This window comes from Mus musculus, chromosome 6 (genome assembly GCF_000001635.26).
Source record: "Mus musculus strain C57BL/6J chromosome 6, GRCm38.p6 C57BL/6J".
In the NCBI taxonomy this organism is placed as follows: domain Eukaryota; kingdom Metazoa; phylum Chordata; class Mammalia; order Rodentia; family Muridae; genus Mus; species Mus musculus.
Window position 1 is genome coordinate 40,628,136 of NC_000072.6, and position 15,103 is coordinate 40,643,238.

Genomic DNA, 15,103 nt, shown 5'->3' on the forward strand with positions numbered 1-15,103 from the left:
GGAGAATCCACTTAGGAAGTTTGAATCACCTGTTTAGTGCTGGTTGTTTGGGTCGTGATCATAAGGTTAGGTTTATGTTGAGCTGCCCTTGCAGGAATGGACTGTTCGGGGCTGGGAGTGTGTACATCTCAGTAGGGCGAAGAAGCCACAGAGAAAATAATGGGAGTTTTCAGATAAGATCTGAGTTGGAGGGAGGAAGCCATCTCTGGATACTGACAATAGAATCTAATAACTGGTAGAATTCACGGGTTTATGTTCTGGAGGCCTGGTAACAAATGAATGTTGAATTTGTTCAATGCAAAAACCAACTTTTAATCTTAAAGGCACTTTTCTAGATTTACTGACTGTAGACTTTTTGAGCCTCGGATTAATAGGTTAAAATCAGGGCAGTGGGTGTGGCACGGAGTGAACTTTAGCAGATGCCTTTTCCTCTTTCCTCATTTATTGATAGGGTTTAAAATGCTTGCCTTGTCCCATGGGCCTGTTGTTATCTAATAGATGATGCAGATTAAATGTCCTGAAAGCTGCAAGGTGTCGTGTACAGATGCAGAGTTTTATTATGAACACGTGAGTATTGGTTAACGTATTATTGTAATGCCCCTTTCCTTGATTTCTGCGTGCACATGCTCTTATCTGTGCCCAGGGGTGGGGAATGACAAAGGCAGTATAAAATGGTGGAACAGTAGGCATTTCACAACACGAGGAAATTCTGCAACCCTCTCTGTGGGTTGTTTATATCCTCACCTTCCTCTACCATTTCTGGGCAGAGAAGACTGCTAGACTGCTTCTCACTCTAATTCCTTTTCTCCTTGTCCAGGTGGCCTGTGATGTGACTGTCTCGGCTTCCATGAGGAACAAAGGTAGGGAAAGATCTCAGCCTTAATAAAGAGAAACAGTGGACAGTGCGTGGGGGAAATTGTTTCAAGAGGCAGAGGGAAGATGGAGTTGGTTTGAGCACATGTGTGTGTGTGTGTCTGTGAGTGTGCATGTGTGAGTGTGTGTCAGGGTGGTATGGTATCTAGCTTTTGACTTCTTCCACTATCCTGTAGAATTAGCTTAGTCTGTGATATAATGATTCTCATCCATGTATCTATTCCAGTCTTCAGTGAGGGGAAACCTTTTAAGCTCAGGTTAATGGTGGGTATTTGGAGACTAACAAATTGGAAAAACAGCTGAGTGTTGAGCTTTTTATAGGAGATTGGAACCCAGGGCCATGCACATGATATTCACTCTATCACTGAGCTAGATCCCTTAGTTATTGGTTTCATGAGACAGGGTTGTACTATATATATATATATATATATGTATATATATATATATATATATATATATATATATATATATATATACATATATATATATATATATCCTTGGCTGGCCACAGGCTTGTGATCTCTTGCCTTTTCTTCCTGAGGACTGGAATTACAGGTGTGCACCGCAGGAAGACTGGAGAAAAACAGTTCTTAACAGAACGTAAGCTTAGATACTTCTTAGTGTTATTTTACTTTCACAACAAAACCAATAACAACAATAAATAATAATAATAATAATAATAATAATGATAATAGTAATAATAGTATAAGAGGTCTGGGAAATTGGCATTCCATATCAGCTACTAATTATCTCAGGTTTGGTTAAAAACTTGTGTTTATATTATAACCCATAATTTGTAGGTGACAAGAGTTTCAGAAACTCACAGTGACTGACTGAGATATACAGAAAGTATAGAGACCATTTGCACAGGTTCATTTCATTTCAAATCCCATGATTTTTATGACACAACATCCCATCTGGAGACTTCTAAACAGTCATTTAGTGATGTAATACTGAATTACTCTTCAAAAAATCATTTGCTTTTATTTAAATGCTGTACTCCACAGCTTCAGACTGAAGGAATGGCTTCAGACGTGTCAGTTACTCTCAGCCTATAGCTGGTAGACTGTATACTGCTGAGAAGAGTGTTTATATAAACCTGCTTTAACTAGGAAGGGAGAGCACACAAGATACTGCAAGGAGGAGAAAGAATATGGAATGGGCTTTCCTGGCTCTCTGGGCTCTTTATCAGATTAAGCCCTCTTAGGGCTTTGTCTGTGATAGTGAATTGGAAGAAACTCACCTAACAGAGCCTCAGTGGGTACCCAGGGGTCTGCTATGCATGGAAGGAAATCCTTGTGGAAAAAGAGATATGAGAAAAGCAACAAGAATATGTGCTTGCTATGACATATGATTATGTTAAATGGTCACATGAACCCTCTCGCTTCTTTCTCATTGTCTTTGACATTTTGCCAATTGACATACCTTGCACATCTTCCAGGGATCCTCATCCAGATACATTTGCACTACTGGGAACCATGGGAGACAGAGAGGTCATATTTTGAATTAAATACTAAAACATTTGATGTGTTACATGGTTGGGCAAGTTGTTTTGGTGCTTCATGTTTTTCATCTTGAGGGATAAGAGTACCCATTTTATAGTATGAGGAAGAAATGGGGAAATATTTGAGTCATTTAGTATAATATGGGCTATAGGGATCCCTCTATCAGTGTTGAATTCTGATGGTACCTCATTTACAGAACACAAAAGCTATACACTGAACTGCACTGTGTAGAGAAGTGGGTCATTACTATAGTTTCTGTCACTGCAAGTGGAGAATAGCCAAGGGGCCAATGCTTGATTTAGATGTGGCAATCTAATCAGTGAGTGCATATCATGTGTGTTCTTTTGTGATTGGGTTACCTCACTCAGGATGATATCCTCCAGATCCACCCATTTGCCTAAGAATTTCATAAATTCATTGTTTTTGATTGCTGAGTAGTACTCCATTGTGTAAATGTACCACATTTTCTGTATCCATTCCTCTGTTGAGGGACATCTGGGTTCTTCCCAGCTTCTGGCTATTATAACTAAGGTTGCTATGAACATAGTGGAGCATGTGTCCTTATTACAAGTTGGAAGCCACTCTGAGTGTTGGCCCAAGGGGTAGAGGAACTGTCTTATCCTGTTACATATTCCTTACAGTTAAAGATCTTCATAGCTCTTGATGAGCCATGTTTTCATGACATCTATGAAGCCAAGGCTATGTCACTCAGTAGAAAAAGACTCAAAACATCCTAGTACTTGTTACTTGGACCTGCCTGAGTTGTCTTTTAAATCAAGGGCTTGGAGCAGAATTTTCTAAATCTTACTATTGCTATAATCAGACAAAGTCACACATGCCAATATTAAGTGTAAGCCTGGTGTGAAATAGATGTTCCATCTTTTTCTTGCTGTGTTCAGAATCATGAGCTATGCTTGACAGAGAGGTTGACACAGTCAAAGAGGAAGCCCACATCTTGGCAGAGCATCAGTCTCACAATAATTGTAACATCAACTTCTACCTGCATTGCTTTATTTTATATGTTTTGGCTAGGTACCACTTTTTATCACCATTTAAGTTAAGGAGACAGACTTACTTACCCAAGCTCCTGCTTTAGCAAGCAGACCTGGGCTTTGAACTCAGATCTAGACCTTTGCTGCTGTTTTGGTTAGCTGCAAAACAAACCTCACAACATTCCTGGGCCCTGGTTTCCTCATCTATAATAGGAGGGGCCTATATTTGTATAATGTTACTGGGATATTATTCTGGCCTCCATTCCACTCTTCAGTAATTGTGTTCTATGTGAAATGATTTCAGATGGGGCATTCAGAGCATAGTGTGTGTTATCCAGGTACATAAGGTAGGTTACATAGGTACATAAAGTACTCTTGAAGGATGAGAGTGACAATGGCTAAAGGGACCATTGTGGAATAAAGCACTCCCAGTGTGAGGATGATTCCTAGGGAGTCAGCTGTGTAGGCCACACTCTCCAGGGACGAGAATGGCCAATAGCCAGTCAAAGGCATCATAGTCTACACTCCTTGTGTTTGTAAATCTCTATTTCCTGAAGACTTTAGAATAGAAAGCTCATTAGCTGTTGGTCCGTTGGTTCTCTGTGAAGGTTGATTCCTGACAAGATTTTCACAATAAATGGTGATAGGAGAAACTGAAGGATAAGGAACTGAGTTTATAAAAAAGATAAAAATGATTCCATTTTGATTGTTCCAGGCTTTTATGATGTGACCAAGATGAGAGATGGTAACATTTGTTTGGGTTGTTGATATAGCTCATAATCATGATTTATTTTTGTCTCAATATTTCCTGACCCTTTAGTGGTCCACCCAAGCAGATCAGTGTAAGGGGTGATTAAGCAGGGCTTTTAAAATGGTGCTTAGTAAAAAAGGAAAAAAGATTTAAACTTTTAAATTTTCAATATGTTATAGAGTGAGATCTTTAACCCAATCACAAAAGAACACATATGATATGCCCTCACTGATAAGTAGATATTACCCCCAAAAGCTCAGAATACCCAAGATATAATTCACAGACCACATGAACCTCAAGAAGAAGGAAGAACAAAGTGTGGGTCCTTTGGTCCTTCTTAGAAAGGGTAACAAAATACTCATGGGAGCAAACACAGAGACAAAGTGTGGAGCAGAGACTGAAGGAAAGGCCGTTCAGAGACTGTCCCACCTGGGGATCCATCCCATATACAGTCATCAAACCCAGACACTATTGTGGATGCCAAGAAGTGAATGCTGATAGGGGCCTGATATAGTTATTTCCTGAGAGGCTTCGCCAGAGCCTGACATATATAGAGGTGGATGCTCACAGTCAACCATTGAACTGATCACAGGGTCCCCAGTGGAGGAGTTAGAGAGAGGACTGAAGGAGCTGAAGGGGTTTGCAATCCATAAGAAGAACAACAATATCAACCAACCAGAGCTCCCAGGGATTAAACCACCAACCAAGAAGTGCACATGGAGGGACCCATGGCTCCAGCTGTATATGTAGCAGAGGATGGCCTTATCGGGTGTCAATGGGAGAAGAGGCCCTTGGACCCGTGAAGGCTCAATGTCTCAGTGTAGGGGAATGTGAGGGTGGGGAGGTAGGAGTGGGTGGGTGGGTATACACCCTCATAGAAGCAGGAGGAGTGAAATTTGACAGGGGGCTTGGGGGGGACGTAAATAGGGAAAGGGGATAACATTTGAATTGTAAATAAATAAGATATTCAATAAAAGTGAATTATAAAAATATATAAATTACTAGAGAATAAAATTAAAAAAACAGAGTTAAAAATAAAATCCACACTGAAAAATTATTAAGGTCAATAGACATCAAATTACTCAGATATATTTTCATAAAAGCCTTCCTACACATCTTTGATTCTGCTCTTATTTCTTCAAGGACTGGTATCCCAGGTTTATGAATTACATGTGAGGCAGTCATTGGGGAGGACTCTGCCCTGCCTAGAGAAAACATACTCAGTGATAAAGGAGGCTTCTGCACCTATAATCTGTAGACATAAACCAGAGAACTTGGTGAACTTGGAAGGGGGAAATAATTATATACTCTTTGTTAATTCCCCACTGAGATTTAGCATTTCTTTTCAGTACAAATGCTGGCTGCAAACCACAGTAGTGTTAAGCAGTACTTGTGACTTTAGTCCAAGAGGTTATGTTACCTCATATGGTTAAGATAATATTGAGAGATTGTTAATACTTAATACTTCTTTGAAATACCAATCATAATTACGCCTATTGTTCTACCATTAGTCAAAATGTCATTAATTAAAATTGTTGTTGCAATTAAAATTCACTATATTTTTTTTCTTTGTATACCTTTTGAATATTTTACCTATACATTTAAAAACAGCTCTAAGCATATCCAGATAAGAGGTTGCCAAAGGATCTCCATAGCAAAAAACAATCTTAAGAATATTTTCATGGTCTTAAGATCAAAGTACTTTGATAACATTTTCTTTTTTTTTTTTTTTTTTTTTTCTTTTAAAGATTTATTCATTTATTTATTATATGTAAGTACATTGTAGCTGTCCCCAGACACTCCAGAAGAGGGGGTCAGATCTTGTTACGGATGGTTGTGAGCCACCATGTGGTCGCTGGGATTTGAACTCTGGACCTTCGGAAGAGCAGTCGGGTGCTCTAACCCACTGAGCCATCTCACCAGCCCTTGATAACATTTTCAAGACAATTTTCTTCTATCACAAATGAGCAGACCAGTGAGTTATTATTTCCAACGAGTTCCTGAGAAGTTGATAATCTCTGAGAGAAACCAGAGTTATTCTTGGATTCCAGACCAGTTATTTTTCTTTCTCTTTTACTGTCTACAAATTTAGTTAGCTTTGTTATTTTAACAGACACCTTAAAGGTTCTGAGGGCTAAATAAACTCACAAAGGAGAAAAAAAATGGGTCATGGCCTTGACTTCTTGCCCTAAGGTCTTAGAGATGTTCTTCATAGAGCAGTGGTTCTCAACCTCCCTAATGCTGCAATCTTTTTATACAGTTCCTCATGTTGTGAAGACATCCAATCATAAAATTATTTTTTGTTGCTACTGTTATGAATCATAATATAAATACCTGTGTTTTCTGAAGCTCTTTGGTGATCTCTATGAAAAGACAATTTGACACCTCCCCTCTGCCCATAGAAAAAGTTGTCACCCTCAGGTAGAGAGTGGAAGACTGATTACTGATTAACTAACAGTCTGGGTCTTGGAAATGAAAGCTTGCCTGTGATTTGCACTCAAAGGTCATTTACATTTTCCCAATTGGCCAGAAAGCAGTCACCAGCCCTTGGCTTGCTTTCTGTGAATTGCTCTCCTCAGCCTTTATTGCTAGGCCATTCTTCAGAGCCACTGGGAGCAGCTGCAGCAGACAATGAGGTTTGTCTATGAACAGCATATTCCTTTTTGGTTTCAGACTTGTGTGAAAGTATGTGTGTACAGGTTGGCGTGAATTTGTGCCAACCTTCTTTGGTCAAAGGGCCTTTGATACTTTGAACAAAACCAACCACCACCAAAATTATGCAAGCACACTCTTAAAATTTAACTCACTCATTTTTTCCCCCCCTCTGGGGAAGCCTGTGTTTCACGTGTGTTTACGGATGCATTCCTCTGAATTCATGCAGGATCTGTAAGCCTGATTATAGATAAATCTATGTACTTGTGTATGATGGTGTTGAAGTGTGAAGAATAGAGATAGCAGACAGAAATTCAGATTCTTCGAACAACTTAGGAGAGATGAAGAAAAGGAGGACGATTGGGGGTGAGTGTGCAGCTTGGTGGGCCAGTCATTTCTGAAAGGGTATGGAGCGGTGGCCAAGGAATGGTAATTAGAGTACCTGTGATAGGCAGGACAAGGGAGGCACTACCGATTATGGGTTTGGTGGCTTTATTGATCGTATACAAAATTGTTTTAGTGAAGAGGCCAAGGAGATGTTACTATGTCTATAGTGATCTCTAGAGAAATATGTGAGGGAGAGGTTAGGAGAGATCTCAGATGGAATTATAGGGAAGTCACAAAGGGAATCATGTATATTTAGACTGGCAGTTCTATGCGACACAGAATGGAAGTGCCTGGGGCAAGAGGAGAAGGCAAGGGATTGTTACTGGCTTCTTCCTGGTGACAGTTAATAGTTACTAAGTTGCTAAAGCCTATCTAGACAGTGGGCATGTCTTTTCTGATTGGCCACAGAAGGCAGACGGTGTTACTACTGGGAAAAGGAAGAGACTAACTCCATGTTTTCACTGGAAAAGCTGCCAGGGTGTTCCCTGCGCTAGTGTGAACAGTGGGTCCAGTGTGCTCGGGAACTCCTGATCTCTAACGTCACAGTACAGGACAGAGAGGACTTATGGGAAGTAAGGACCTTGGGTCCTACAGGGAGTGGTTCTTGGTCTGCTGTTCTGGGAAAGGTGCCTGAAGGAAGTGGAATGACGTTTTCTCAAGTGCCCTGAATTCAAGAAAGCCCATCACCATTTCACTCAAACTGATACCCCTGGCTTTAAACAGTCACTTCCTCACACTGGAGTTTTAATGAACTCTTGAGTTACATCACAGAGTGTTCATAAGCATGGAGCACTAAGAATGAGAGGGAACTAAAAGAAGTAATTTTCAAGTAAACTTGGTTCAGACCGTAATGGTGGGGGTGATAAGGAAGAGAAAGCCTTGTGTACGCTGGCTTGAAATAACAGAAGGATGCAGCCTCTTCAAAGAATGCTGAAAAACTGAGGTCGCATGTTAAGTGTTCCACCCCTCACCCCTTAGGTCACACACCCGGGTAGGATTAGAGTTCTTCACTTAGCTAATTTCCCCCTTTCTATTCTCAAGTAGCCAGGAGATCCCAGGAAAACTTGCTAAATATTGCTGAACACCTCTGTGAAATAAACATGTTTGTTGGCGCTTTCTAAGCAAAGCAACTCTTTCTAGTTCTCTATAAAGCTTTTTGCTAGATTTTTTTTTTTTCCCGAGACAGGGTTTCTCTGTGTAGCCCTGGGCTGTCCTGGAACTCACTCTGTAGACCAGGCTGGCCTCGAACTCAGAGATCTGCCTGCCTCTGCCTCCCAAGTGCTGGGATTAAAGGTGTGCGCCACCACTGCCTGGCTAGATTTCTTATCTGTTATCACACGAGTTTTAAAAGAACAGCTTGGATCCGACACTGACTCTGGCTTTCCTTCAGAGGAGAGTTATCCAACGTTGTCACCTTAACCGACAAGGCCATTTTAATAATTTGACCCTCATGTCATTTACCCATTTATTTGCCCAAACAGCTACAATGATGCACATAAAGTGAGATGTGACAACTATCCATTCAAAATTGAAAACTTCTATTGGATATATATGGTTTATGTGCAGTAATAGTTCTTATAATTTCTGTTAGGTTTTCATTACATTGTATCTCTTCCCTTGTGTTCCCTCATTCTCTCTCCTGCTTGCCTTCCCACAGACCTTTTGTAGTATAATCTGCTGTATGGTTTATTTGGTATATTGTCTTGCTTTTCTATTCACAAGGATGTAGGTCCCACCATGACTGGGATTTTTTATGTTTTGTTCACTGAGCATAACCAGATCCTGGAAGGATGCTTACATACAGTAGGAGCCTAATAAATGTAGCAAACAAACAAACTGCAAGCACGCTTCTCTTCCCCATTTAAAACCATAGCTTTGATAAACTTATGATGAATAAATCAGCCATAATGGACATCAGTAGCCTTTCTTTCTTCAGTCATAGAGAATCTATTGTACTCCCTAAACTCAAGGTAATTTGATATTTATAGGTGCTTATACAAATGTCTCAGCTATTGTGGAGACAGAAACATCAGAAAACTTGTTCCCTTTTGTAAGCCTTCTTGTCATCTTTTTATAGACACTTATGTATCTTGTCTCTTAATTTAAAAAACACTTATTTTTCATGGCTATATATGTTTTTCTGCCTGTGTGACTCATAGTAGGTATTGGCTTCTGGTTGTCTGTTGACACTTGGCTCTGTTACAGAGATGAGCTTTGGACTACCAAGTTCTATAAATCTCAGTTAATTTATTTGTGAATTGGAGAATATAATTCCTACTGGACGATTATGAGAACTAAAGAAAATCATGCATGTATGACGTGCTTAGGCAGGCAGCTATGATCTGCCATCTAGCCCTGGCTAATGAGCTAGAGGATACATGATAAAACTACAATCACCCACAAAGCATAAGGTGTTGTGCCCTGTGTGCTGTGGGCCCAGCAGCACAGACTAAAGAGTGAGATGGAAAATTTGGCTCTGAAGTCCAAAGGGCAGCGTTCGGGTCCCCGATCCCCTATATCTGCTATGTGGCAGGAAATGTGATCTGATGAATCCTAATTTCCATCCTACTTGTATGAGAATTATGCAGAGTTATTAGTGCATTGGCTGGATCATTGTGAACTATGATTATCATTAGCATTAAGATTTCAATTATATGCTGACTTAGCAAAAAGAATATTCAATGAATGATGACCGATTGCCAAGCAGCAATTGTTAAAACCATTTTTTTTCATTTCCCAGTCCTTTTTTAAAATTCTTAAACACAGTTTTAAAACTTGTGGTTCTGGTGATGGAACCCAGGCCTCACATGTGACAGGCAGGCTCTCCAGTTGCCTCCTCGGTGTAATTAAAGACACACACACACACACACACACACACACACACACACACACAGAGGGGGGGAGGGATGGGGGGAAGAGGGAGGGAGGGGGGAGGGGGGAGGGAGGGAGGGAGAGAGAGGGGGAGGGAAAGAGAGGGGGGGAGAGAGAGAGGGGGGAGAGAGGGGGGAGAGAGGGGGAGGGGAGGGAGGGAGGGAGGGAGAGAGAGAGGGAGGAAGGGAGAGAGAGGGAGGGAGGGAGAGAGAGGGAGGGAGGGAGAGAGAGGGAGGGAGGGAGAGAGAGAGAGAGAGAGAGAGAGAGAGAGAGAGATAGATAGATATCAGAATAATCAGTGCACAGGTAAGTTGAAGAAGCCAGTGAGCCAGTGTATGGTGTATGGAAGAAAGGGTCAGTACCACCAGATTGTACAAATGGTCATATGAACTTCTTGACCATTCAACCTGAGCTGTTGTTACCAGAATCTAAAGGTCATCTCTTGCTTAGCGTCAAAAGACACAAAACCCAAAACTGAAACCCACACAAATCAAAACCTGTGGACAGGGATAGGGGTTGGTAGAAGGAACCGGCTAACTCAAGGGCAAGCTTGAAAACAGAGTAGATTTCTTTGTTTCAAGCCTGCATCCTGTAGGGATGGGTAGACATAGGGTTAGGGAAAGGGTAGGAAAATCCCAGGGGTAGATGGCCTTTCCCCATAGATTGCTGCCTCCCATTCTCTGAAAGTCAAAGTTGAGTAGAACCTAGGGTCTCTATTTTTTTCTAGACAAAAATATTATTTTCTGTAAGTCAATGTTCATTGGCTGACGAGATGGGAAAGTATTACAGAATTTACAGTACTTGGCCTGAGGCAGTAGGGCTACAGGATTTGTAGTGCCAGCATTAAAGAATTTAGAGGAATAAAACAGAAGTAGCAGGCTCCTCCTGCCTTGTTTGCATCACCTGTCAAGGCAGATTAAAGTGAACCCAGATCTTCCCCTTTGCCGTATTGTCAGCAGTAATCATAGTTTTAATGCTTCTAATACTACAATAATTATAATGACACCCCAAACGTCATAAAAGCCCATAGATCTGCTGTTAGGACTCTGAAGCAATCAGTAGCCATGCTTATTAATCTGCCCTCCCAGGTCTTCAGGTGGGATACACAGTAGTAGTAGTAGTAGTAGTAGTCTGGCAGCATCTTTAGGGTATTTAGGGAAAGTGTAGGGATTTTACAGGGACTGGAAGCTGCGCTCACTTCCAGTTTTCTCATACTCGTCCCTCATATTGAATGTTCATCCATCATACACTGGCACTGTTCCAGAGTCTCTTGGCGACTCCTCTGCTACCCCTCTTGGGGTAGACCTGTCTTCATGGCTTTTGTTTCTTTAGAACGACTTCAGTTTTCCTCCTACTGCTTCTGAAAGCAGTTTGAATCCCCCCTCCATTTCATTCTCATCCCTCCCATTTCTATTTTTAACGCCTCTTCCCTCCTTTAGGCACTGCCTTTATTCTCAGAGTTAGACACTTGGGGAGAAACTTCTCTAGTGTTCCAGTTCTTAATTTGTATTGTTTCCTCAGTCATGGTACCAAAGAAAGGCCATGGAAACTGCTTGGCTTTGCTTCCTATATCTGTAGTCTGACTTTAAGCCAGCTTTTGACTTAGGATTTCTATTGACTTTTTAATTTTTATGAAGCCTATAAAAGTCTCTGTTATTCTTTCCTTACTTTATAATTTTTAGGTGAAGTTCTTTGTTTTGTTTTTTGTTTGTTTTTCTGGGATATAGTGGCTAATAAACTCGGATTTTGTTCCTGACTCAAGCTCTTAGGTGGTCAGAGAGAACGTTGGTCAAGAACTTTACGAATCAGAAGTTCCAGAGTTCCTGTTTCACACATTTAACTTCCAACCCTGCCAGCCTTGTTTGTTTGATTTAGATGCTTCTTCTCTACCAGGCCCTTCCAGTCAAGGAATATGCTATTATTAGTATGTCAAAAGTTCTCCTCTGGCTGCCTCTTGTCTTCTCTTTTGAGGTATTCCTTCCTGCCACAGCAAGATCTTAGAGAACACTGGGCCATCGCCTCTGTTTTCTTTCTTAAGTAAATGAACTTAGCTACCAGTTATTTCCAAATTAAATCATCTCTTCCTCCAGAAGCCAAGTGCATGTCCTTGGGTCATCAAATTAATATTCTGTTCCTTACTGTTTCATGCACCCAGAGGCCTCCTTGTGGACAGTATATTATTCTCATGATGAAAAACCATCGCTGTATACATTGCTTCTCAAATATACAATTGCACTGATAGGATGAATTGCCACAAATGGAACTCTTGGGTTATGGGTCTAACTTTAAATTTTTGCCAAGATATCATGGAGTTCCTGGTGTGTACAGCTGTGGAGATGTTGTTACTTAGCATGTAACATAGTATTTAAAATAATAGCATAAAGGACAATTTCCCATATCGCAGCTGTAAGTAGTCACCAAAGAGAAAGAGCCATGGCTACTGGGAATGTCATTCTAATAGCTCTCGTTCTACAGTGAACATAGGATCTGTTTTTACCTTATTAGTTAATTTAATTATAGTAACTATGAAATATCATTAACCTCTGTGGAATTTTACAAGAAAGACAACTATTGATGTCTTTCTTATAAAGCATGTGCTAATGTGAGGTACTGTAGATAATAATGGGAACACTAGAGTTAGGTACTTTTCTCTAGAAAAACACGAGGTTGTCCAGAAAGCAGGTCCTTCAGCCTTACTTCCTCTTGTATAGTAAGAGTCAACTATACTCACTGTGTTCTCTTACTGGTATATGAGAAGCAACTTATCTAATCTCTGGGCAGAGAGCTGTGGAATGCTTCTGACTGAGGAGAGGGTATATGAATACACACGGACAGCCGAGAGAATGAAGATATAGGAACTAAATATCAGAGTTATATATCAAGGCCGGAGCAGAGAAGTTAGCACATATTCTCTTTGAGTGGACAGTGCATAGTTTATAAGGCAGCCTAAAAAGTAGTGGGTGGGGTGGGGAGGAAGATAGCCTTGAGTGAGCTATTGATACACCTGGGCCTTCTTTACTGTGTGTGTGATTCAGATAACAGGGTGATAAAACGGTTAGAAGATAAGAAGGTTACATTAGAGCACGCTGAGAAGAACAGAACTTCACAGTGTGCCTCATTGCTTCCTCAAGGACACCATCTCTTACTACCACAACACTGAGAGCTAGGTTGCATCACAGGAAGGATGCATGTCCAATCAAATCATAACGAAAAGGAAATGCAGAATTTCTGTATTTTTAAAATAACAATTCCTGGGGGGTGGGGAGATAGCTCAGCAGTTAAAAGCAGTTGTTGCTCTTGCGAAGGATCTGGGTTAGACTCTTAGCACCCACATGGTGGCTTACATACAATTATCTGTAACTCCAGTTTCAGGGGATTTGCAGATGCAATCCTCTTCTGACTTTGACTGGTACCAGGCACACAAGTGGTGCATGTACATGCATGATGCAAGCAAAACAGTTATACATACAAAATAAAACAAATCTAAAATAAAATAAAATAGCATACCTAAAGGACTCCTTAGAAAGGTGTCACTTAGAAAGTGACCACTACTTAAGCTGATGCACGAAGCTCAGAAATCCTACATTCTTAACTCTTTATTTCATTAACTCTCTTTTCCAGTATTGTTCCTAAATATTACATCCATTAGAAAGAACAGAATCCTTGCAGATATACAATTACAGGCCAGGCATGGAAAGTGTAGGAGGAACCAGGGATATCATATTGTGCCAGAAAGGAAGACTGCTACAAAAGGTTGTTAGGGGTTTGGCCACTTGAGGACATTCCCCCTAAGCAAAGACAGGAAGACACGACAATCAATATTATCAGTGGGTTAGTAGGAGTTAAATGTGCTTAACCCACCAATTTATGAACATGATTAGAAGCAGATAAAATTCAGTCTCCTTTGAAAGATACCAGAAAAACAAGCATTTTACAAGTAGCAAACAAAGGGGTTAAACATTGAATTCCCTCTGGGAACTGCACGCCTATGAACTGAACAGTAGATAAGGCATGATTTTTGTCTATGGAAGTACTTCCTCTAACAACTAAAGAATTAAAGGATCACAGCACTGCTATTTCGTAATTCCAAATGGGATAATAAATCTGGGAAATGCCAATGGCTGCTGTACCACAAGAAAGAAAACAAGATTTTAATGTTCCCTGATGAAGATGCCCTACCATCTATACTCCTTTCCTGCTCAAACCATCAAAATACATCCAGGAAAGTTTGGATCCTCTTAACTAATCTTAAATGTAAGGGAAACAGGCTAACATGGCGAGAATGTAGTTAATGACATCTGGGCTATGTGCAGTGTCTATAGAATAAACCTTTTTGATGAAAGGGGACTCAGATATAAACTAATTACAATATGTACACCTTACTTTCACTTTTGTTAGACCCAACGTTTATGTTTATGAATTCTACTTTAAAAATTTTAAAACTTAATTGAAAAGTTTATAAACGGCGGATTTTAATGACCGTTCGGTATTTGATAACAACAAGGAACTACTGTAAACACATGTAGGTGTCACGATAGTGGTTTTGCTGGTGGTTCTGTAAAGTTTCTTGCATTTTGAAAATAAATTTTAATATTTTCAAAATAAGATGTAGGAAATTTGAGGTTTGTCTCCTAACAATGCAGGAACAGGTCGGCGACTAAATAGGAATAAAGATAAAATGAAAATGGCATTAAATGGTTACTTTTGAAAATTCAGGGGGAAGGTTTTGCGCACAGCTGAGCTTTGGCATTACAAATGCACTAGCTCCAAATCAACGCGTTTTAACTCTGACACTGCTTTCTGTCTTTTCAGATGGCGGGACGGAGGTTTAAGAAGTTCAGCAAGCTGGAGCTTGTTCTCATTGTTCTGCTGCTTGTCCTGTTCATCATCGCGGTGGTTCTAATTGTGCTCTTAGCCAACTCGACTCCAGAAAATGGTAACAAGTCACTCTGAGTCTCTCCCATGCCAGAGCAAACTCACCACCCATGGTAGAGACGGCACGCTTTTATATTGCTTCATGTATGTATGAATGTGGATGTGAACGCATGCAGACAGTACGTATCTTACTGAGT

The 15,103-nt window shown here is 40.5% G+C and overlaps 1 protein-coding gene across 9 annotated transcripts in view; it reads left to right on the forward strand.

The window, feature by feature from the left end:
- The first annotated feature begins 695 nt into the window (after nt 1–695).
- Mgam (maltase-glucoamylase) overlaps nt 696–15,103 on the forward strand; it is a 140,293-nt gene continuing 125,885 nt past the window's right edge. For 3 of the 9 annotated variants that reach the window (XM_006506042.1, XM_006506048.1, XM_011241330.1), the window contains exons 1-2: nt 6,669–6,757; nt 14,844–14,967. In XM_006506042.1, coding sequence (XP_006506105.1) covers nt 14,844–14,967 — 124 coding nt within the window. In that variant the 5' untranslated portion in view covers nt 6,669–6,757. Of the gene's footprint in view, nt 861–6,668; nt 6,758–14,843; nt 15,086–15,103 lie in introns of those variants that run through there. The other 6 variants (NM_001171003.1, NM_001368875.1, XM_006506044.2 and 3 more) reach the window with 5 other exon arrangements.